The 21,167-nt window shown below is 38.6% G+C and overlaps 1 protein-coding gene and 1 non-coding gene across 2 annotated transcripts; one reads left to right on the forward strand and one right to left on the reverse strand.

Moving 5' to 3' along the window:
- Positions 1-5,365: 5,365 nt before the first annotated feature.
- LOC120262530 lies at positions 5,366-5,472 on the reverse strand. Its single transcript, XR_005536799.1, has one exon. It is a non-coding gene; the product is annotated as a small nucleolar RNA R71 (small nucleolar RNA).
- A 13,309-nt stretch (positions 5,473-18,781) lies between these two features.
- LOC120260543 (phosphatidylcholine:diacylglycerol cholinephosphotransferase 1-like) lies at positions 18,782-19,863 on the forward strand. The gene is made up of 2 exons (XM_039268037.1): positions 18,782-19,384; positions 19,454-19,863. The coding sequence occupies exons 1-2, from the start codon at positions 18,917-18,919 to the stop codon at positions 19,772-19,774; spliced, it is 789 nt and encodes a 262-aa protein (XP_039123971.1). The 5' UTR covers positions 18,782-18,916; the 3' UTR covers positions 19,775-19,863.
- Positions 19,864-21,167: the final 1,304 nt, after the last annotated feature.

Genomic DNA, 21,167 nt, shown 5'->3' on the forward strand with positions numbered 1-21,167 from the left:
TCTTAAATAATGGTATCTTTGCCATTGCTCTCCCTTTTCCACCTCTCATAACCAACCCTTTCTTATTCATTTTCAACTTCATGCCTCCTTTCAAGCAACTTCCCAATAGTAAGAATATTTTTTTTTAGGGCTTGTAAATAATAGACTTGAGAAATGAATTAGTGATCACCATTCCTTGTTCTAATAAGAATATCACTTTGCCTAATACAAGGACTTTAGACTTATCACCAAATGAGATGCCTCCTTTAACTGCCTCATCAAGACTTTAAAATAGATCTTATTCCCATCATATTGTTACTGGCTCTTTAGTCAAGGTACCAAAACTTGGAATTTTTTTCTTCTTTTCCATTACAAGTCAATAATAAGGTACTATCTTCACTTTCCTTAGCCTCCACAAAGTTTTTCTTATCATCTTTGCCAGTCTTCAACTTGAAATTTGCTATAATATGCCTATATTTTTTAGAATTATAACATCTTAAATTTAGCATTTCTAGCATGACCATGATCATCTTGAAACCATCTACTTCTACCACTTCATCTAAAGTTTTACTGTCGAACACTTGATCCTTCATATTTAGAGAATATCATGCCACCTATTCCTCTTCCACGATTGCCATGAAATTGACCTTGACCTCTGGCTCTTTGATAAGTGTTTAAGTGATCATATTTGTTTATATGTTTTACATGGATTGAGCATCATTTTTTTCATGTTTTATGGCTCATAAATTGTATTTGGTGTTCTTTTGTGCAAATAGGGTTGTGAAGGCTTTTAAAGAAAAAAAAAAGAAGCAAAGATAGGTCATAAAAGCACAATTTAGGAGTCTTTTGTGCGACACAAGGATCCAGCTACAAGCGGTGCTCATACATATGGAGGTGCATGTGAAGAGTTGGAAGGGCACAAAGGCAACATCTTCATGTCCCGGCTTATGTGAAGAGTTCGAGAGCCTTCCCAATGGTATTTAGTCGACAAGAAGTCTCATGATCTACCATACGGACATGTGCCTGACCTTGCGGCCTCTAAAAAAGGAGAGTTTTGGAAGTACTGGCCATGAAAGTACTGTAGTATAATGTAGCAAGTTACTGTAGTAATTGCTATTTGCGTCTTTATGGAATTTCCACACGGACGTGTGAAAACATTTTCAAACCACACGGGCGTGTAGCTGCATGTGACAAGTCCCTATTTTTAACTTTAAAGGTCGCTTTGATTGATTTTTAGAGAACTTTTTCACAACTTTAAAGAGGCAAGGTGGCTAGGGTTCAGAGATGAGGTCTTTGTGACTTTGGGGACATTTTTTCACCAACTTTGATCGGAGAGGAATCCATCAAGACATTGAAACTAACCATTAAGGCCATCATCACGAATTCAAGTGGGTTTATTTCTATGGATTTTACAAATTTTTACTCTTTTAATTGTTTTGTAATGGAGAGTTGATCTAGATCCACAAGTGCACAGGTCGTCAAGTAATACCTCTCATGCAAGCACGAGAGGTCGTATTTCCTGGGGTCCCAAGAGCTGCTATTACTTTCCCCTAGACACACTGTTTAGTCTAATAAAGGTAGGTTTGAAACAAAGTAAGAAAATAACAAATTAGAAAACTATGAACAAATGGACTAAGGCTCACCACATAAGTACATTAAGGAAGCGAGTAATAATGAAAAAGCGAGGTCCCTGAGCGAGGATCCCCTCGAGACTACTAAAGCTAAAAATATGCTAGAATTACAACTGGGGAATCTCTAATTAGCGTCGATACTAAAGTAGGTTACTCCGATGGTTATGGCGATAAGCCCTATGGTTTTCGGCCAAGAGATATCCTAAAGTAGGTCACCCCGATGGTCATGGTGATAACCCCTAATCTCATACAAGTATTGGCTTGGAATCTCTTCCGACCAAATCCTTTTACGATCGCATTACAACTGGGGAAATCTCTAATTAGCGTTGATACTCAATGCCGAGGTCCAGCCCTAATGGTAGAAGGGGTATGAAATACTTGATGGTTACAGTGCATTCATACATAAATCCCTTCCAAGCTAGGTGAGTCTAGCACAAGGCCGATTGTCATGCACCAAGTACAACTTAGAAATTGAATTGCAGAATTCTCATGCAAAACAACACATCAAAGAACACAAAGCTTGAACCACAAACCAAACCAAAAGCACTAGAAATAAATCATAACATTCATACAAGCAAGTTCATCCCAATGTTCACCGGATGCCTGGTGACCTTGGGAGTCTACTTCAACATGAATAAAAGAAAGATCTCAAGATACATATACAACATGAACAAAACCAAAGAAACTCCCTTTAAATGTTGACTAGAGGATGGTGATGAGAGCTCATCAGATCCACGCTTGCAATCTCCTTAATGTTCTCCATGATAGCACTACTCTTCTCCCCTTAGATTTGCACCTTAGATCTGCTTTATCCCACCGCCTTGAAGCCCTAGAAGATGATGGTGGAGAAAAGGTAGCCCAAGACCCTTTCAATGATGCCCTATAAACCTCTTTTAAACACCTCTAAGGATGGCATACTGTCTGGTTTACGGTCAGCAAATGGGGCATGAAATCCTATGTAATTCTGCCAATTTTCTAGTAAGTTGCTACAGTAACTACTACAATAACCTACTATTTTTTGCTGCACTAAAACTTCTATAGTAAACTGCATCTTCAGTTAGCTTGAGGCCATCTTCACGGCCGTGTGGTTGCCCATGAGGATTTCCAGACTTGGTATTTTTCTTCATCCCGTTGTGCTACAGGCTTGCTACAGTGCTTGAGGGCCTAAAACGCCATTTTTGGTATAGATTTCTTCCCGAATGCGTTCGTGGGCTCATCTAGGCTTCTTCTAAGCCTGTAACACAAATATAAATGATTAAACCACACAAAAGGAATCAATTCATCCAAATACACATAAATTGTCACAAATATATAAGTTTAAAATGCATACATTTAGACATTTAACAAGAGCTAAACCCTAAAGGGTATTTGGGCATGTGAACCCTAGGATTTTATTCTTTGTATTGATTTACATTCTGTTTTCCTTTTAATCCAAGTTTAGTTGATTTTTTATCTTGTGTTCTTAATGCTTGCTTTCTTTATTGATCTATTGATTGATTGGTTTGCATTAATTCATTCACCTTGGTGAGAGAGAGAGGTCTTTATTAGGGTTAGAACCTCAAGATTGAAGAAGGTTAAGAGGATGAGTCATGAGATAGTGGAGTGACCTCTTTTCCTTCTGATTGGTGTATTCTATATCTGTATTCCCTAAGCTCTAAGCAACCATATGTGGTTGTAAATTGTTAAGATTAAGAGATTTCTCTAGCAGGACCTCATAGGGGGCTAGGGTTCTTTCAACTAAAAGTAGGGTTAGGTCTATTTTTAGAAATCGGATACATCCTTTAGAATCCCTAGAGTGTGCTAAGTGGTCATATGTGGTGTGAGGTGTTGAGACTAAGAGATTTCTCCACTGGGAACCTCTTAGAGGACTAGTATCAGCGATCTGAGGGCAGGGACCGATTATCTTTAGATTTCCACAACTTTATTACCTCGATTTAGGAACACTTTCTGAATCTTGTGCTTAATGTTTGAATCATAGGGGGAAGCATTGCCCAAATACCTCTTTTCATTGATTGAGACTTCCCTTTATTTTACTCTTACTTATTTATTTCGTGACATTCATCTTTGCGTGAATTGGTTCATCATATCATACTCTTGATCATTCGACTAGATAACATAGAAGTAGTCATTACTAGTACCCTTGTTCCCTGTGGATTCGACTACCTAACCCAGTGGATATACTTTATTACTCGTGCGACCTGTGTAGTTGTGGACACACACAAGGGGTGTGTCAATCTTGTTTTCCCTCTTCCTTTACCACGGCCTTCAATAATTTGTTCCTGTAAATATCCTTTTCCTCTCAAATCTAGATTTACCTGCAACTCATGGATAAGATTATTTTTTCTTTTCTTCAATCTCTCATGCGCCTATAAGGAACCCAACAACTGATCTGCAGTCATTGACTCCAAATCTTTGGATTCTTCAAAAACTGTCACTATATAGTTAGATTTTGAAGTCAATAAGCGAAGAATTTTTTCAACCACTTGAACATCTTGTACAATCTCTCCATATCCCTTTAATTGGTTGCATATGGTTGAGAGTAAGCGCTTATTGGTCTTTCTTTTTTTGCCTCCTTAAGTGCATCTTTCTAGGGAGCTGTCAATACTTCCTTATTTGCCGGCTGCTCACAGCCTTTCTCCACTATTTCCCAGACATCTTGTGGTCCCAACAATATCTTCATTCTAATGTACCAATTCTCATAATTCTCCTTTGTGAGTTTAGGAAACTAAAATGGAAACATGTAACTCCTCGACCTTCTAATCCTTCAAAGCCTTCCTCAAAAATCCACTCGCCTTCTCCTTTATGAAGTATCAATCAACTATTTTTATGGGTCTTCACACCTCTTCACACCTCTACACAGCTTACAGCTTACAAAATTGAGCCTAAATTAGAAGAAATTAGGGTTAGGTCTATAGTAATATGAGATCAGAGTTGTAAGTCAGCAGAATCATTGGTAGCTCTGATACCACTTTATTGAGTAAAGAACATAGCCTTGACTGGTGTACACAAGCTTTGCTAACAGTTACTCTAAATTGTACACACCATGGATGAAACCAAAGGACAATTAAAATGTACAACAAGAAACAATTAAGACATAGAGTGCACCAGGTTTAATGTATGTTCTTGAATAGGCCAAGCTTCGGTTGTATTTGCTAATCTGCCAACAAAGGAGAAGATAAATTAGTAATGTTCTACTTCAATGATGATGAAGAAGCTTACACTTCTCTACAGATAAGAAAGGGTTATCATTCACACACTCCTCGATATTTTCAATAAATAGTTAATAAGTTTTGCAAGCACTTTATAAGTTTACAAACACTTGATCAAAAGACAAATATCTCAAGATAACTAACTTAATATACACCACATGATTCGTAAAACATATCTCAGGACAAACTATTAAGCATAGACTCATATTTATATGACATATGATAAGTGCTTGTGTGATATGAATGCGAAACATTCTTTCCTTATGTTAAACATTACCTTTCTCGGGTTTTTATACTAATATGTGTGTTTTTATGTTACTTTTATGCAGGTAGGGTTGTCAGGCCGATTATGAAGGAAAGAAGCCAATGTGGATCATAATGCACTGATTTTGAAGAAAATCTTGCTAAGGTTCAAACGCGAAGACATAGGTCAAGTGTGCGATGCTAGAGTGTGTGCCAACCTCCTCGTATTTGACTTAGCACAACCATTGGGAGGAGATGGTAGAAGCTTTTCTTGCCCGTTATTTCGCTCCCAGAAATTCCACGAAACTTAGGAATGAGATCTCATCCTTTGTTCAGTTGGAATTGGAGTCTCTATTTAAGACATGGGAAAGGTTCAAGGAGCTCCTGAAAAAGTGCCCGCAACCCGGATTTCCAGAGTGGATGATTGTTCAGACCTTTTACAATGGTTTGAACCCGAGTACAAGGCAACTCTTGGATGCGGCAGCAGGAGATACCTTAGGTTGCAAGATCCCTCGATGAGGCCCGTCAGTTAATTGAAGAAATGGGGGTAAACAGCTACCAATGGAATGCTAGGGAGAAGAAAAAGGTGGCCGGTCTCCATGAGATAGATGTCGTAACTTCATTGGCGGCTCAAGTGGAAAATTTGAGTAAGAAGTTAGATCTTCTAACTTCAAATAGAGTACCGGCCCTGACGAATTGCAATGGGTGTGGTGGAGGACATGCTCCCTCCGATTGCCCGATCTCTACTTGTGATGTATCTTCGGTGGAGAATGTTGATTTTGTAGGTAATGGCATGAGACCTCAAGGAAACCCATATAGAAATACCTATAATCCGGGTTGGAAGAATCATCCTAATTTCTAATGGAGCAATCAGGGTCCACCAAAGGCCATGGGGCCACCGGGTTTCTAACCACAACAACAAGCCCCGCATATGGAAAATAGAGTTTCAGGTTTGGAAACCCGAATGAATGATTTGGAGAAGGCCTTGACTAGATTTGTGCAATCTGCGAATACAAGGTTTGAATCAGTTGAGGCCACACTTCGCAACCACACCGCCTCTTTACATAACCTTGAGAATCAGGTGGGGAAAATTGTGAAGTCTCTTTCTGAAAGGCTACATGGAAGCTTGCCGAGAAATATAGAGACCAACCCTAGAGAGCAAGTGAAGGCGATCACTTTGAGAAGTGGTTGTGAGGTTGAAGGTAGTCTTCCGAGTGAGATGCCAAAAAAACACACACCCGAGGTTATAGAGGTAGAAGAGGAAACAAGCAAAGAGAAGGAGGTGGCACCCCCACCTTTAAAGCCAAGAATCCCTTATCCCTCTAGATTGAAAAATGACCAAGAGGAAACAAGCAAAGAAAAGGAAGTGGCACCTCCACATTAATATTCCTTTTGTTGAGGCATTGGCCCAAATGCCTAAGTATGCGAAGTTCTTGAAAGACTTGTTGACCAACAAGAGGAAGTTGGAGGAGAGTGCTTCGGTGGTTCTAGATGCTTCATGCTCGGCGGTGTTGCAAAGGAACATGCCGAACAAGAAGAAAGACCCGGGAAGCTTCATCATTCTGTGTAGAATTGGCAATATGGGTGAAGAAATGGCATTGCCAGACTCAGGGGTAAGCATCAACGTCATGCCATACACCTTCTTTTTAAAGTTAGGCTTAGGTGAGCCTAGACCCACTCGGATGACTTTGCAATTGGCAGACCGAACGGTGAGACATCCGAGGGGTATCATCGAAGATGTACTTGTCAAGGTGGACAAGTATATATTTCTTGTAGACTTTGTGGTGCTAGACGTCGATGAGGATGCGGATGTACCCTTGATACTTGGGACGCCGTTCTTGCGGACTTCCAAGGCATTGATTGGCATGGTTGGTGGAGAGCTAACTTTGAGAGTTGGAGATGACAAGCTCACATACCACCTTGCTGAAGCCATGTGGCATTCTCTTGATTTCGATGATACTTTATACTTTCTAGACACTACTGATGAGATTGTTGATGAATACATGTAGGAAATATTCAATCCGTACCCGTACGAGGGTTTGTTCGACCAAAGAGGAGGATGATGAAGAAGTAATGATGCTTGGTTGGATGGAAGAAGTACCATCTACCCCGGGGATCTTGAAGAAGGTGCTCCGGAAAATGAAGAGGGCTAGGAGATGCCACCAGAAACGCTCCAAGGCTGTTGGAGACGTACGTAAACCAAAGAAGTTGGATGAACCATTGCTAGGTGGCCCCAAGCCCGATAATACACCCTCTACCTTAAAGAGATTGTGCTCATCATGCTTCCAAGTCATGGGTAAGAGGGCAACATTCATCCATGAGCCCCCGTGAAGTAAGACAAGGTACGTCAAGCTTAGTGACATTAAACAAGCGCTTCTTGGGAGGCAACCCAAGTGCTTCCTGTTTTTCTTAGTCGAATAATGTAGTGTTTACATGAATAAATTGTTGAGTATTCGTGTCTTGATTTTTAGATGCTTGTGCTGTGATTTTATTTGAGGTTTTGAGTATTCATCGTGCGTTTTCATGTGGATTTAGTGAAGTTGGGTCGTTTGAGCTTTATTTCATGTTTTTCACTGGTAAAACTTGCATAATAAGGCAGGATCTGAGTGTGCAAACATGTTCAAAAATTTTCTGCAGAGCCTACAGGTTTTTCTAAGGCATCCAGGGAAAACGCATGGGCGTGTGGTATTTCCACACGCCCGTGGATTTGCACTGCAAGCTCATCCAGAGAAGGCGCAGGGACGTGCGGCGGCCCCTGTGAACGACCATGCGAATATCGCACGCCCGTGGGTAATTTCTGCATGGGTGTGTGATTTCCTGCAGAGTTTGGCAGATTATCCCATAAAGCGCACAGGGCCGTGAACTCGCCCCTGTGGGTGACCTTGTGAACTTCGCACGGGTGTGGATAATTTCCGGACGCCCGTGCAAATCTCTGCAGAGGAGCTCTCTCCATCCCGAGAAGGCACAGGGCGTGCATTTGCCCCTGTGAATTGGACTTGTGAATGTCCACGCCCATGTAGCATTTGCGCACAGGCGTGCGGAACACTTAGGAATTCTCTCGGATGTCTAGAGAAGCCACAGTGGCGTGCGGCTGCCCCTGTGGGTCGGGCGCACGGGCGTGGGTATTTTTTTCCGCACGCCCGTGCGGGAATTTTCAGAGTTAGTGGATGATTTTTCCCCGAGAGCGCACAGGGGCGTGCACCTGCTCCTGTGCGGCCTTTTTATGGAGGTGCACTGGCGTGGGTAATTTCCGCACGCCCGTGCGGATGTACACAACACCAAGAGGCTCGATGTCTTTTTAAAGAAAAGTCGTTTCTCTTCTTCTTTACATCCTCCATTCTTCTGAGAGAACTCGCACATCATTCTCTGACCTCTTAGCACCGATTTGCCAGGATTTTCACGAGGTTTTTCAGCGAATCTAAATTTTCTCATCTCAACTCCTCGGTAAGCCCTATTCTTGATTCTCTTCATCAATTCATGATTTTCATCAATGAATCTAGTTAATAATGCTTCGTTTATTCAATTAAAATGATTATTTATGTTTAGAACGGAGTTAGAAGTTATTATACATTATATTTTTGTATTTTTTGAGGCGCGGACATGCGATTTTCACACCCCATGGATCTACACGGGCGTGCGGAAATTCTGCACGACCATGTGGATTTTTGCAGCATTAGTTAATCAACTTGTTTGATCGATCTCCTTTCAAATTTTGTAGATTATTGCCCCTCGGTCGAAGAAGCAAGCTGATAAGCGGCCGCATAAATAACCGTCCGAGCCTGAGAGCGTCAGTTTCACTATTCCAGAGCACCAGGCTCGTTTTGAGCATTTGTCGAGACTGCGGTTTGGTCAGACTCGATTCCTTATACAAGTATATTGAGAGATCTACAGCAAGGAGATGAGTTTGCAGATGAGGTCGAGGATCTCGTGGCAGTAGGTGGTTGGAGGCAGTTATTGACTATTAGAGAGCCAGCCATCCAAGAGCTTGCATTGGAGGTTCTCGCATCGTTCGAGTTCGAGAGATCTTACGCGAGTTTCGACAGCCTCGATGCCATTCAGTAAAGAGCACTTGGACACCACCATAGTTTGAGCATCACTCAGTTTTCAATTTTGCTTGGCTTATATGAGGAGGTGTTCACAGAAACTGAGGAGTATTCTCAGTTATCGACAAATTATCCTAGAACTTTGACCCTGCAGAGAGCTTATTGAGCACTATATGGTCAGGGCCAGTATGAGCCGGGAGTGTCCAAGGCCACGTGCCTTTCCCGACCTGCATACCGATATCTACATACCCTCATGAGCAGGTCGGTGAATGGCCGTGGTGATAGCACGAGTGTGCTGAGCCGGCAAGAGCTTCTGTACCTATACTCGATGGTGCAGCGTGTGCTGATTCACCTAGGACACATCATCGCTGAGTATATTAGACACCAGGGGTACTATGCTAGATTGGGAGTAATCTTCTCGGGCCCCTACATTACGAGATTAGTGCTGGGTATGGGTCTATTGGACACAGTTCGCGGGGTCGAGAAGATGAGTTTACCCGCTCCCCTGAGCCTAGAGACGATGAGATTGATGGGCATGATCCGCAGGGTTCAGACAGTGGTTTATGCTTTGGTGCTACGAGCTCCAGATACAGCTGAGGATGAGGAAGATGAGGCTGAGGCTTCTCAGCCTGCCCCCGAGCATCAGCCAGCACCGATAGAGACCGAGGCACCTCCAGTGGCAGAGGACGTACCCCCCCGTACATATGTTTTCACCATCTAGAGCCTATAATCGCTTTGAGAGGCTCGGGAGTGCTGTGGGGGTGATACGGACAGAGTTAGCTGAGGCTCGTACAGAGATTGTTGAGATTAGGGCTGTGCAGGTTGTTCAGTACACAGAGTTCATGTCACGTTTCGATACACTACAACAGATCTTAGAGCAAGACGTCACCTCATCATTTGTCTTGCGACCGAGATCTCCTCAAGCCCCCCTTAGCTCCTCCACCATTTTCCTCATCACCTATACCAACACAGGTGGACCCACCATGTACTTCATCATCACTAGCAGCAGTAGAGGACCCAGAGCATGACACCGACATTTGATTTTATTTCACTTTCTTTACTTTTATACACTTTATTTTGGACTTGTTCACTCAGAAAGGACTCTCCTTCTAAGTTTATTTTCATTTTGCATCTCGAGTTGTATTCATTGTTCTATCTTTTAGATACTCAACTTATTTTGTTTTTATTGAGCTTCACTAAACCCCCTCGTGTATGCGTGCAGATAGTCTTGTCATCTTGGGAATTGAGACTTTGTCATGGGCACGGCCAAAGTGCTTCGGCACTTGGCCGTGTGAGCTTCACAACCAGTTGGAACACTACTCCCAAGGATTTAGCTTCATCAAACGCAACACTAGGAGTCAGGGGAGTATTGTTTTGATTGCTTCTCCCACATATATTCTTGATTGATATACATTATGAGTGAGCTAGCATGTGTACATTGGGGACAATGTACAACTTAAGTGTGTGTGTGTGTGTGTGTGTGTGTGGGGGGGGGGGAGTTTCATAGTGCACACATCTTTTCTAGTGTTCTTGATTGATATACATGCTCACATAGCCAATGGTGGTTTACCTTAGTTGCATTGATTGCATTCTTGAGTTTAGAAGAATTTTCAACATTGAATATCTTCATGCTCTAGTTTTATTTGAATTTCTAAGAATTTTTGCCCGATTTACATTCGTTGCACTACTCCCTCTTTAAACTCTTTTCGAAACTCATGTTCGATGTTAAAAGGACTAGTTATAGTTGTTTCTTGTGTTAAATTCTGAAAAAAAATGAATGAAAATGAAAAGAAGGAACAAAATAGTTTTCTTGTTTATTTGGCATTTTGGGTGGAAAGAGCTACCACCTATGAAGTATGAACCTACTCTCATAAGTCGGATACTAGTTATGCCCTAATGAGAGAAAGAGTTATCTCATAGGATGAGTGAAAGCTACCACTCCTGTAGAAAGAGCTACTACCTCGAAAGTGTGAAAGCCACCTTAGCAGCCGCTTGGGAAAGGGCTACCTTAGAGAATGTGTGAAGCTACTACCGTCTTTGAAATTGGTGTTGCTTTTCTTGTTGTAGATAAATAAGTCCCTTATACTTAGAGCTTTGAGGAGTATACTTTGGGTTGACTTGAGTGAGTCCACACACTTTCACGATTTCAGGTTTGTTGTCCTTTTTTATTCAAGTTTTTAGCTAGAGCTTCGATTTTTCATGTTTAGTGTTGAAATTTCTCTTACTTGTAGAATGCTCTCTTTGTATACTTTAGTGAACCTAAGGCCAAGCACTTCCAATATTTCCTTCATCTATGCACAAAATGTTTAATTTTTGCTTGAGGACAAGCAAAAGCTTAAGTGTGGGGGAGTTTGATAAGTGCTTGTGTGATATGAATGCGAAGCATTGTTTCCTTATGTTAAGCATTACTTTTCTAGGGTTTTTACACTAATATGTGTGTTACTTTCATGCAGGTAGACTTGTGAGGCCGATTATGAAGGAAAGAAGCCAATGTGGATCATAATGCACCGATTTTGGAGGAAATCTTGCTATGGTTCAAACGCGAAGACATAGGTCGGGTGTAAGATGCTAGAGTGTGTGCCAACCTCCTCGTATTTGACTTAGCACAACCATTTGAAGGGGCACAAGGGCAGTCACACTCAAGTATTCCAACTTATGCACATAGAACAAGATCTCCATTAACTTATCCGTCATTGAAGAAGCAAAGCGATCCACGACGTGAACGTGTGCCCGTTTGCGTTACCTTGATGAAAGTATGGATTCGCGAAGTATTTCAGGTCGGATACTGTAGCAGAGCACGGTAGCAATACTGTAGCAAAGTACTATAGAAGCACTGTTCATAGTCGGCCGAGAAAACTACAGAACAAAGAATCCACACGGGCGTGTGGAAATTCCACACGCACGTGTGAAAAATCCATAGGGGGGACCACATGGGCGTGTGGATCCCCGATTCTAGCCCTATTTAAAGCCGATTAAGCCCCGATTTCAGCCTTTTTTTCTTGGTCTTTACCTCAAACTTGAGAGAGGGCTTCAGCTAGGGTTCTGAGAGGTATTGGCTAGGGTTTTGGAGAGGTTCTACAGCTCCTACATCGCGCGTCGTTTAGAAGAAGGGTATTGGGAGAGCTTTCATCGGCACCGATCCGGCGAGGTATATCCTAGGCCGGACGAAGGACCCTTTGCGACGAGTAGAGGACTCTCCACAAGACCATCGACACGACTATCGAGGGTGTTTTCTATGGATTCATTGCTTTTACATTCTATTTCTTTGATTGTAATTAGCTCCATGGAGAGCTAAACCCCTAGTGGGTACTTAGGTATTTGTGAACCCTAGAATGTATTCGTTTCATTGAATCTCTTTATTATGCTTTCAATTAATTGATTTTTATTGTGAGTTCCAACCTTGAATGCTTGATTGTTTGAATACTCCTCTAGAGTGACAATAGGGTTGAGAGTTCTTGTTGATAACCTTGTGAGTGAGTGACACACCACAAGTGTTAGACAAAGCTAGGTTAGAGAGGGTTGAGAGGGTGAGTAGAGAGGTACAGGAGCGTCCCCTTCCCCTCCGATTTGTTAGATTCTACCTCCGTTCCTTGAGTTCTTTGCGGCCATAATAGAGGGAAATGGTCTAAGGGATGACCTTCCACTGGGCTTAGTTGCGGGTGCAATGGAGTGAAGCGAAGAAGTGATCTTAGTATCTAGGGCTTAATTGTGGTTAGGGACCTTCCACCTGGACCAAAGGGTTAGGTCTATTATTAAGAAGTGATTTATCACTTGGAATCCCTAGAGCTCATTGCAATTCTATGCGAGTGCGAGGTTGAGAGGTTATCCAATCTCTCCTCCGGGACATGTATAGAGTTAAGCATGGTTGACCTTAGATTTGGGACTATGTAATTAAGGATTTCCATGACTCACTGTTGCATTAATTAGGAAGCATAATAGAGGGTTCTTGCACTTGAAATGATTGTCCTAGGCGTAGTAATATCCGGGTACCCTATCTTTATCGATTGCCTTACCTTCTCCTTTACTTGTGCTTTCTTACTTGTTGTTTTTACTTTTGAGAATTGAATCATTGTCACATATACCACTATTCATCTTTCACATAGCTAAGAAGCGAATTATGGGTTTTTATTCCCTACTCCCTGTGGATACGATACCTGCTCATCCGGGATTATTACTTCGACAAACCCGTGCACTTGCGGGATATACGCAAGGGGACCTTGTCAACATAACACAAGTTTAATTTACTAACATGCATATCTTTAGTCTACCCAAAGACACTGTTCTCACTGGGGATGGGGTCAGGTACTTTGGCATTAGTAACATCTCACCACTAACTTTCAAATGCAGTCTCTCGGCTTGCCAAGGAACTTGCTTCGGCAACTACTCATGTGTCACGTTGCTCTTCCATCTGGAAGGTGGAGATTTTTTCCTATTAGATGATAATGGGATTTTCCAACGATATGACTTTTGTTACATCTATTTCATTAACATATGCGGTTTTCATGGCGGTGGCAATGGCCCCAGTGGTGGTGGGCATAACTTCATCATTATAATAATCATTTGCTTGACAATTGTGCTTGTTATAGCCAACCTCATTTTCTTTTCTTATCGAGCTCTTCAAAAAGGAAGAAAGAAATCAACTGAGCCACTATCACAACAATCATTTGAAAAAAAAATAGCTTCTTGGTAAGCATGTCTAGAATGTTAGTTTGTTTTAGTTACAGAGGCCTTACTACAACTACTCATAACTTCTTTGCCAAACTAAGCTAAGGTGGGTTTGAGATTAGTTTATCTAGGAAAGTAGCAAGATAGACACAAGTTGCAATTCAGAAATTAGAACTCATTGGGCAGGGAAAGAAAGAGTTATGGGCGGAAGGCATGCATCGGCTTCTACCATTAAGGTACATGTGAAAAGCTAATATGTCCTACAAAACTAAGTTTAGTTATTATTTAATAATAAAATAGTTTTGTTTCATTGCATGCATAATTATGGGTATTGTATTAATCATATTTTATGATATATTTTATTTTAGGGTTGTATTGTATAGAAATTGAATTAATGATAGAGATCATTAAAGTGAGACATAATTATTGGTTGTCACAAGTTGTAATGTCCCATCCACTAGAGTGGAGACTCTTGGTAACATTATTGGTATTTATAGATGACAAATATTGAATTTGACCACTAAAGAACTCATAGATCAAACATTGTCATAGAAAGAGTTATTTTGTTATAGAAAGTTCTTATTATTTGAGGGTTTTATTAAATTATATGTATAAATTATATTATCTTAATAGTGTCAACCAGTGATACGTAATTAGAGGCTATATGCGGGCACCTTGAGTTATATAATGAATACATAAATATTTGTAATCATCTAAGATGAAATTTATCACTCTACTATAGAATAGAATTTTCTAGATTTTCTTTCGTACGTGTTAAATGAAAATTTTGCTGGTTAATTTTATTAAAGTATTTCATTATTTATAAATATTATATTATTATAAATATTTTTTTAAAATTATTATATGTCCAATACTATGAAAAAACACAAATATTAATGGGGATCGACAATAATATTGTTGGTTTAATCATACTCACTTATATGAATTATTTATTGATAGAGAGATTTATATGTAAAATATTATATTGGGGGCTTACATATGAATATTTTTAATCTTTGAATTAAATTGCAATTTGTTGATGGATTATTATAATTAGTATGGACTAATTAATTTGTTAAAGATGTAGAGATCCCAAATGGGTGGTAAGCTACATGTTCTAATTGATTACTTCTTACAAATATGTGATATAAGATTATGGTTTTAATAAACTATTATTGTTATCCAAAGACCACTAGAAGAGAAACCTAATATTCATTTTTTCTGAATTAAAGAGTGAAAAGTTTTGCATTTTGAAATATTTTTACGCTTGTAAAATTTATGTGAAATAAGCCTAATTAAATATAAATTAATATTAATTAATAATCTATATTTTATTAGAATGAATTTTTGTAAACCTAATTCAATTAAATCAATTCTACCAACACTATTACCATTTTTGTAGTTGCCTCAGTTGTCGCTATTACCATTTTTGTGTTGACATGGTATAAAGGAAGGCGATTTAATTTGCCATTGGAGCCATATTACAATAGGGATGAACAACGTTCAAATTATATTTCAAGAATAATATATGCCTCTAACGAAGCTAGTATAGCCATGTTGAGAATGAGAAGAGCTAGCATCATTTTTCGGATTGTGTGATTTACTAAAATCAAAAGGATTATTAATCAACACTTTACATGTAAGTGTCGAAGAACAAGTGGCCATGTTTCTTCACATTCTTGGCCATAATGTGCGAAATAGAGTAATTGGAGTTAATTTTCTACATTCTGTTGAAACTATTAACCGATACTTCAACCATGTCTTATATGCTATTAGAGAACTTCGGAGTGAATTAATTCAACCACCTAGCATGAGTACTAGTCCAATTATCACACAAGATCATAGATTTATTCCATATTTTAAGTTAAATTCTCAAAGGTTATATAATTACAATCTTTTAATTAAACCTTACATGGTACTAATAGTTGGGTTGTTAATTGCTTAGAATTACATTGGGGCACTTGATGGTACTCACATCCATGCATCTATTCAACTAAAATTGTAGCACGCTTTCGTGTGAGAAAACCTTATCCCACTCAAAATGTGTTGGTCGTGGTTGATTTTGAATAAAAAATCACATATGTATTAGCCGAGTGGGAAGGTTCGGCACATGACGCACTTGTCCTTCGAAATGCTTTGGAAAGAGAAGATGGACCTAGAGTGGCCAAAAGGTATTTTACGCTATAATAAAATTATTAAAATTAAAATATTCGATCTAATGCAATTGTGGAATAACTTCAAACTATATTCTTATAGGTAAATATTATCTTGTAGATGCCGGATGCTCCACATGACCTGGGTTCATTTTACCATTTCATGGTGTTCGATACCATCTCAAAGAATTTAGTGCACGTACACCATCAACTAGCAAAGAATTATTTAATTATAGGCATTCTTCTTTGCGTACTTCGGTGGAACGAGCATTTGGAGCTTTAAAAAACTGTTTCCAAATTTTAACATCGAGACCATTTTTTCCATTTGAATCTCAAGTAAATATTGTCATCGCTTGTTGTATTCTACATAATTATGTTTTATAAAGAGGTAATGACATCTACATACCAAACCTTAATGAATGGGAACCAAATATACGGAAGGTGAGAACAAAATCCCAAGTCCGTGAAGAAGCAAGAGAATGGTTGATAGTACTGGATACAATCATGAATGACATGTGGAACAATAGATAAAAGTATCTTCGTATGTTATGGTTTTTCTTTAATTTTTGTATGACTTGTGTTAATGTTATGAACTAGTAAGTTTGTAATTTTTTTTATTTAATTATACTTGAAGCTTGCTGTTTGTAATATATTTTCTATATGTTAATTTTCTACCTTGTTTTTGAGGATACATTGGTTGTATTTTTGTAATTGAATATTAATAAGTATGTGATACATTGGGTTATAAATTATGTTGTTCTTTAATTGTAGCTTTGTAATAGATGGAGCCTGAAGAGATACCATTAGAAAGCCAAGATTTTGTTAGAAGGAGGACATCAACCAATTTTCAATGGGCAGCTATTATGACATCATTCATGTTAAACTATCTAGTTGAACAAGCAAATATTGGCCTTTCAATCTGATAAAGGATTTAAGAGTGTTGCTATTACTACTATTACTACTACGGCAAGAGCTGTTAGCACACGTTTAACATGGTGGTGAATGATACAAACATCAACAATCGCCTTCGTGCCGGAAAAGATGATTGGTAATAAAAAAACTCAAGAGTTTAAGTGAAGTGTCGTGGGATGATACCAAGAAAAAAATTATTATAGGGGAACAGGAATACCAAATATACATATAAGTAAGTTCTAAATTGGAATATATGATTAATAATTTTTGTAAGATTTGTGTATTGACCCTAATTATAAAATGTATGTTTTATTTTTAAAGGCACATCCCGGGGAGGAGCACTATATCAATAAGCCAATTTAAGATTATGAAAAGATGGGTATTGTATGTGGCAATGACCAAGCCACAAGATCTTTTGCAAGAACAAGTTCACAAAGCTCTAGAGGCTTGTGTGCATGCATTGAACAACCACCAACATCACCAATAATTGATTTAGACAATTAGACCCAAGGTTTCAATGACTTTGATGATTTTGCATCAAACCAACCTCTTACTAATGACACACCGACAAGTTCCACTTCTAAGGCCAAGGAGAGCAAAAAGCGAGGAAAACGTGGTAAGGCGGAGGAAGAGATCATGCGAAATGTTGTATTTTGTTTTGTTGAACTCATGAACCAATGTTGTATTTTGTTTTGTTGAACTTATTATGATGCTGAATTTGGGCTAATTTTATATTTTTTAGGATGTTACATTTTGAATGAATGTTTGATGGTGCATTTAATGCCATATTTTGATGGTTAATGTCAAATGTTGTATTTTGCATATACATATTATGTATGAATGTTGGTGACATGTTATATAATGTGTTTATTTAATCAAATTTTGTAGTATATGTAATAACATGATTATAAAAATAGTAATTTATGCTTTATTTAATTTAATATTATGTTTTAAAATACCAATTGCTATTTAATTTAGATAGAAAAATATTTTTATGGCATATAATTAAATTGTATTATATTTTAAAATTTAATAAATCACTACTAAATTAATTAATTTTTTAAATTGATCTTAAACCTAATTAATGAGAGTTAAATAATTAATAGTTTTTAAAGATAAAATTGAATCATAGTATATAATTAAAAAATTTTATAAATAATATTAAATAATTAGTGTTAACAATGGGTGATATGGGTAATCTTACCACTTCAATTACGTGGTAATTATACCCCACAACTTACATCAAATGAAATAAAAAAAAACAAATATAGTATTTCAAATGATAGCAAATTAAATAGATATAATGTAAGTTAAAATACAACATTTTCACCTACATTATAATTTCACTTATATTTAAATTTATTTACTAACAACCAAACAACTCTAACAGTACCCACAAAGATCAATTGGATCTTCAGGACACACAAAGACAGCTTGCAGTTAGTGGTCTGGGACAGGAGATATGACACTCCATGAATCCAAGGACAATCACATGGAAGTGAGACAGGGAAGGGGTGTTTTTCCAATGACTCTGGGAGGGCCATTAAAACCGCGGTTTTAACTTTCCTCCAGACCACGGCTTATAATTCTCCTATTTCTTCCATGGTCTCTTTTAATCTCCTTGGAATGGTTGGCCACCCTTTTCCCTATTTCTTCCTTCGTTTATACCCATAAAAAACTCCAACAATTGTGCAGGGAAAAAGAATGGTCCACTTTCTTTCTTCACCTATCAATCTATCCATTACATAGCCTCTGATTGCTCTGCCTTTGTTTGGTTTGAAAGAATAAATCCAGTGATTAATTAATACCCAACCGACAAGACCACCAAATTCTATGGCTTGTTGCTAATTGCATCTGCTCCTTTCTTGTGAACATCCTCGTCTCTGTTTTGTCATCAATATGTTATGACTAATAACCATTCTCCCCCCTTTGGAAATTCCGCCACCCCACCCCTACACCCACCCACCCACCCACTTTTTTTACATGCTATTATACTGGTGGCATACCCAGGAACATGCCTTGCGACTACACAGTTGCAGCAGAACAGAGGAAGCGCCATCAATCATCTCCATCTAGGACAAATGGCGATGGATGCCACTCTGAGCCGAAGAGCTGCTAAGGACGGACGAGAACAGATGATGAACAATAACAGTGGCGAGAAGATGAACCAGACACCACCAGCGGCTGGAATGCGGTGGTCCTTCAGTTATATTGTTCGCTTGCTTGGGCAACATCCCTCACTATGTCTTTTTGGTTTATCTCTCCTTTTTTTTATGGGCGTTGAATACACCATCCGAATGATCCCTTCCACTTCTCCTCCTTTTGACATAGGCTTTGTCCTCACTCACTCACTCAATAACTTTCTCTCCACCCATCCCTCCCTCAACTCCGTCCTCGCCGCACTCAACACTGTTTTCGTTGTCATGCAGACTACTTACATTATTTGGACTCTCTTAATGGAAGGGCGGCCCAGGGCAACTATTTCTGCTCTGTTCATGTTCACTTGCAGGGGCATTCTTGGATGCTCCACCCAACTTCCTCTTCCAAAGGTACTTTTCTTATTTAGTTTTTATTTTTTTAAATAAAGCTTAAGATTAATAAGCAAGGATAATCGATAGGATTTCCTGGGATCTGGAGTCGATTTTCCAGTGGGCAACGTCTCTTTCTTCTTGTTTTTCTCGGGACATGTGGCTGGGTCGGTGATTGCATCTGTGGACATGAGGCGGATGAAGCGGTACCAGATGGCTCGGTGTTTTGATGCCTTGAACGCACTTCAGGCTCTGCGCCTGCTGGCCACCAGGGGCCACTACACCATTGATCTGGCTGTTGGGGTTGGCGCAGGCTTGTTATTTGATAACCTCGCCGGAAAGTATGAGAGGGGGTCTGCAAAAAGTAAGCACGGGGGATCATGTTGTTGCAACTGTGGATTCTTCACATGACCCGCCATGGATAACTTTTTTTTTAGAGTTTATTTTCCTATTGTTTATCATCATTATTTTTCTATCTGTACTAAACTCTATTTCTTTAAAGTTTTTGAGAGATAACAAAACTCCCAATGGGCATTATTGTGGTATGACAGTGAATTTATCTTTTATATAAACAAGTTGGTTATCTTCTAAAATATAATTAAATATTTAATCTATCTTTGAATAGCAGCAGTTGGCCGTATTGTAATAATTAGAAAAAAAAGAAAACTTCAATGTATATTTGGTTAAATGCATCCTAGATCAGATGGGATTTACAAAACAATAACCGTGGGACGGGTAAAAGCATATGTATCATGTTCTGCCATTTATTTGAACGCAAATGGACAACCACCAGGCGTGGCATAAATTTGGACTGTAATATCATGTGCTGTTTGCAAAAAATCCAAGAGTTGGGTCATCATATCGCTGAAAAAGTTTGCCGCCTGAGCATCCCCTTAAAACATGTGAAAGAGTCAGAGCTATCCTCAAGGGAAAACGTGTTGCAACTTGCAAACACAGCTCATTTCAATTTTATTCAATAAAATATTTAAATTTCTTTTGAAACAATCAAAGAAAAAGCATTATGAGAAATAAATACTCTTGCAAATATGACTACTACCGTTTGGTTTGGTTCGAGGTTAAATATTTATTGTTTATAGATAATTACTGTCAATATTTTATACAATAAAGAACGTGTACACAACGAATGACAGTTTATTTATATACTATAACACAATTGAGATAGGGATCACACTCGTACAACTCCGAGCTATTGCCATCAACGGATTTCTAATTTGAGGTATAAAAGTTTTGCAAACCAAGTCTTATGTAATAGAGCTAGTATTATTAGACTAAAGACCCTTTAGTTAACAATATTTATTTCAACTTAATTCATTACTAATTGTATGTGATAATATGTGAAATTTGTTTTTTAATAAAAAAATCACCTTTATAATAGGAGAAATTTGTTTTTTAATAAAAAAAATCACCTTTATAATAGGAGAGGAGTAACTCATTTCTCTCTCAAAATTAGAGGTTGAAAGTTTAACTTCCTCTCACAATAATGATCGAAGGTTATGATTTATTAATATTTATAAAAATAACGAATTAATAAAAAAACCATTAAATCCTTCCTAAATTTTAATATATGCAAAACATCTGTATAATTTTTAGTATCTTTAAAAGTTTTATTTTTTAAAAAACTTTTTTTAAAAATTTAATTAAATTTTTTTAAATAATTCTTTTTATTCCCATCAATCATATCTTCACTTTTACTACTGACAACCTCACCTTTGGCCCTCGGGTGCTTATTCGAGGTGTGTGAGACTTTACGCATGACGTCTTCATTTCACTAGTGGTCACAAAT

Source organism: Dioscorea cayenensis, chromosome 5 (assembly GCF_009730915.1).
Source record: "Dioscorea cayenensis subsp. rotundata cultivar TDr96_F1 chromosome 5, TDr96_F1_v2_PseudoChromosome.rev07_lg8_w22 25.fasta, whole genome shotgun sequence".
NCBI lineage: Eukaryota > Viridiplantae > Streptophyta > Magnoliopsida > Dioscoreales > Dioscoreaceae > Dioscorea > Dioscorea cayenensis.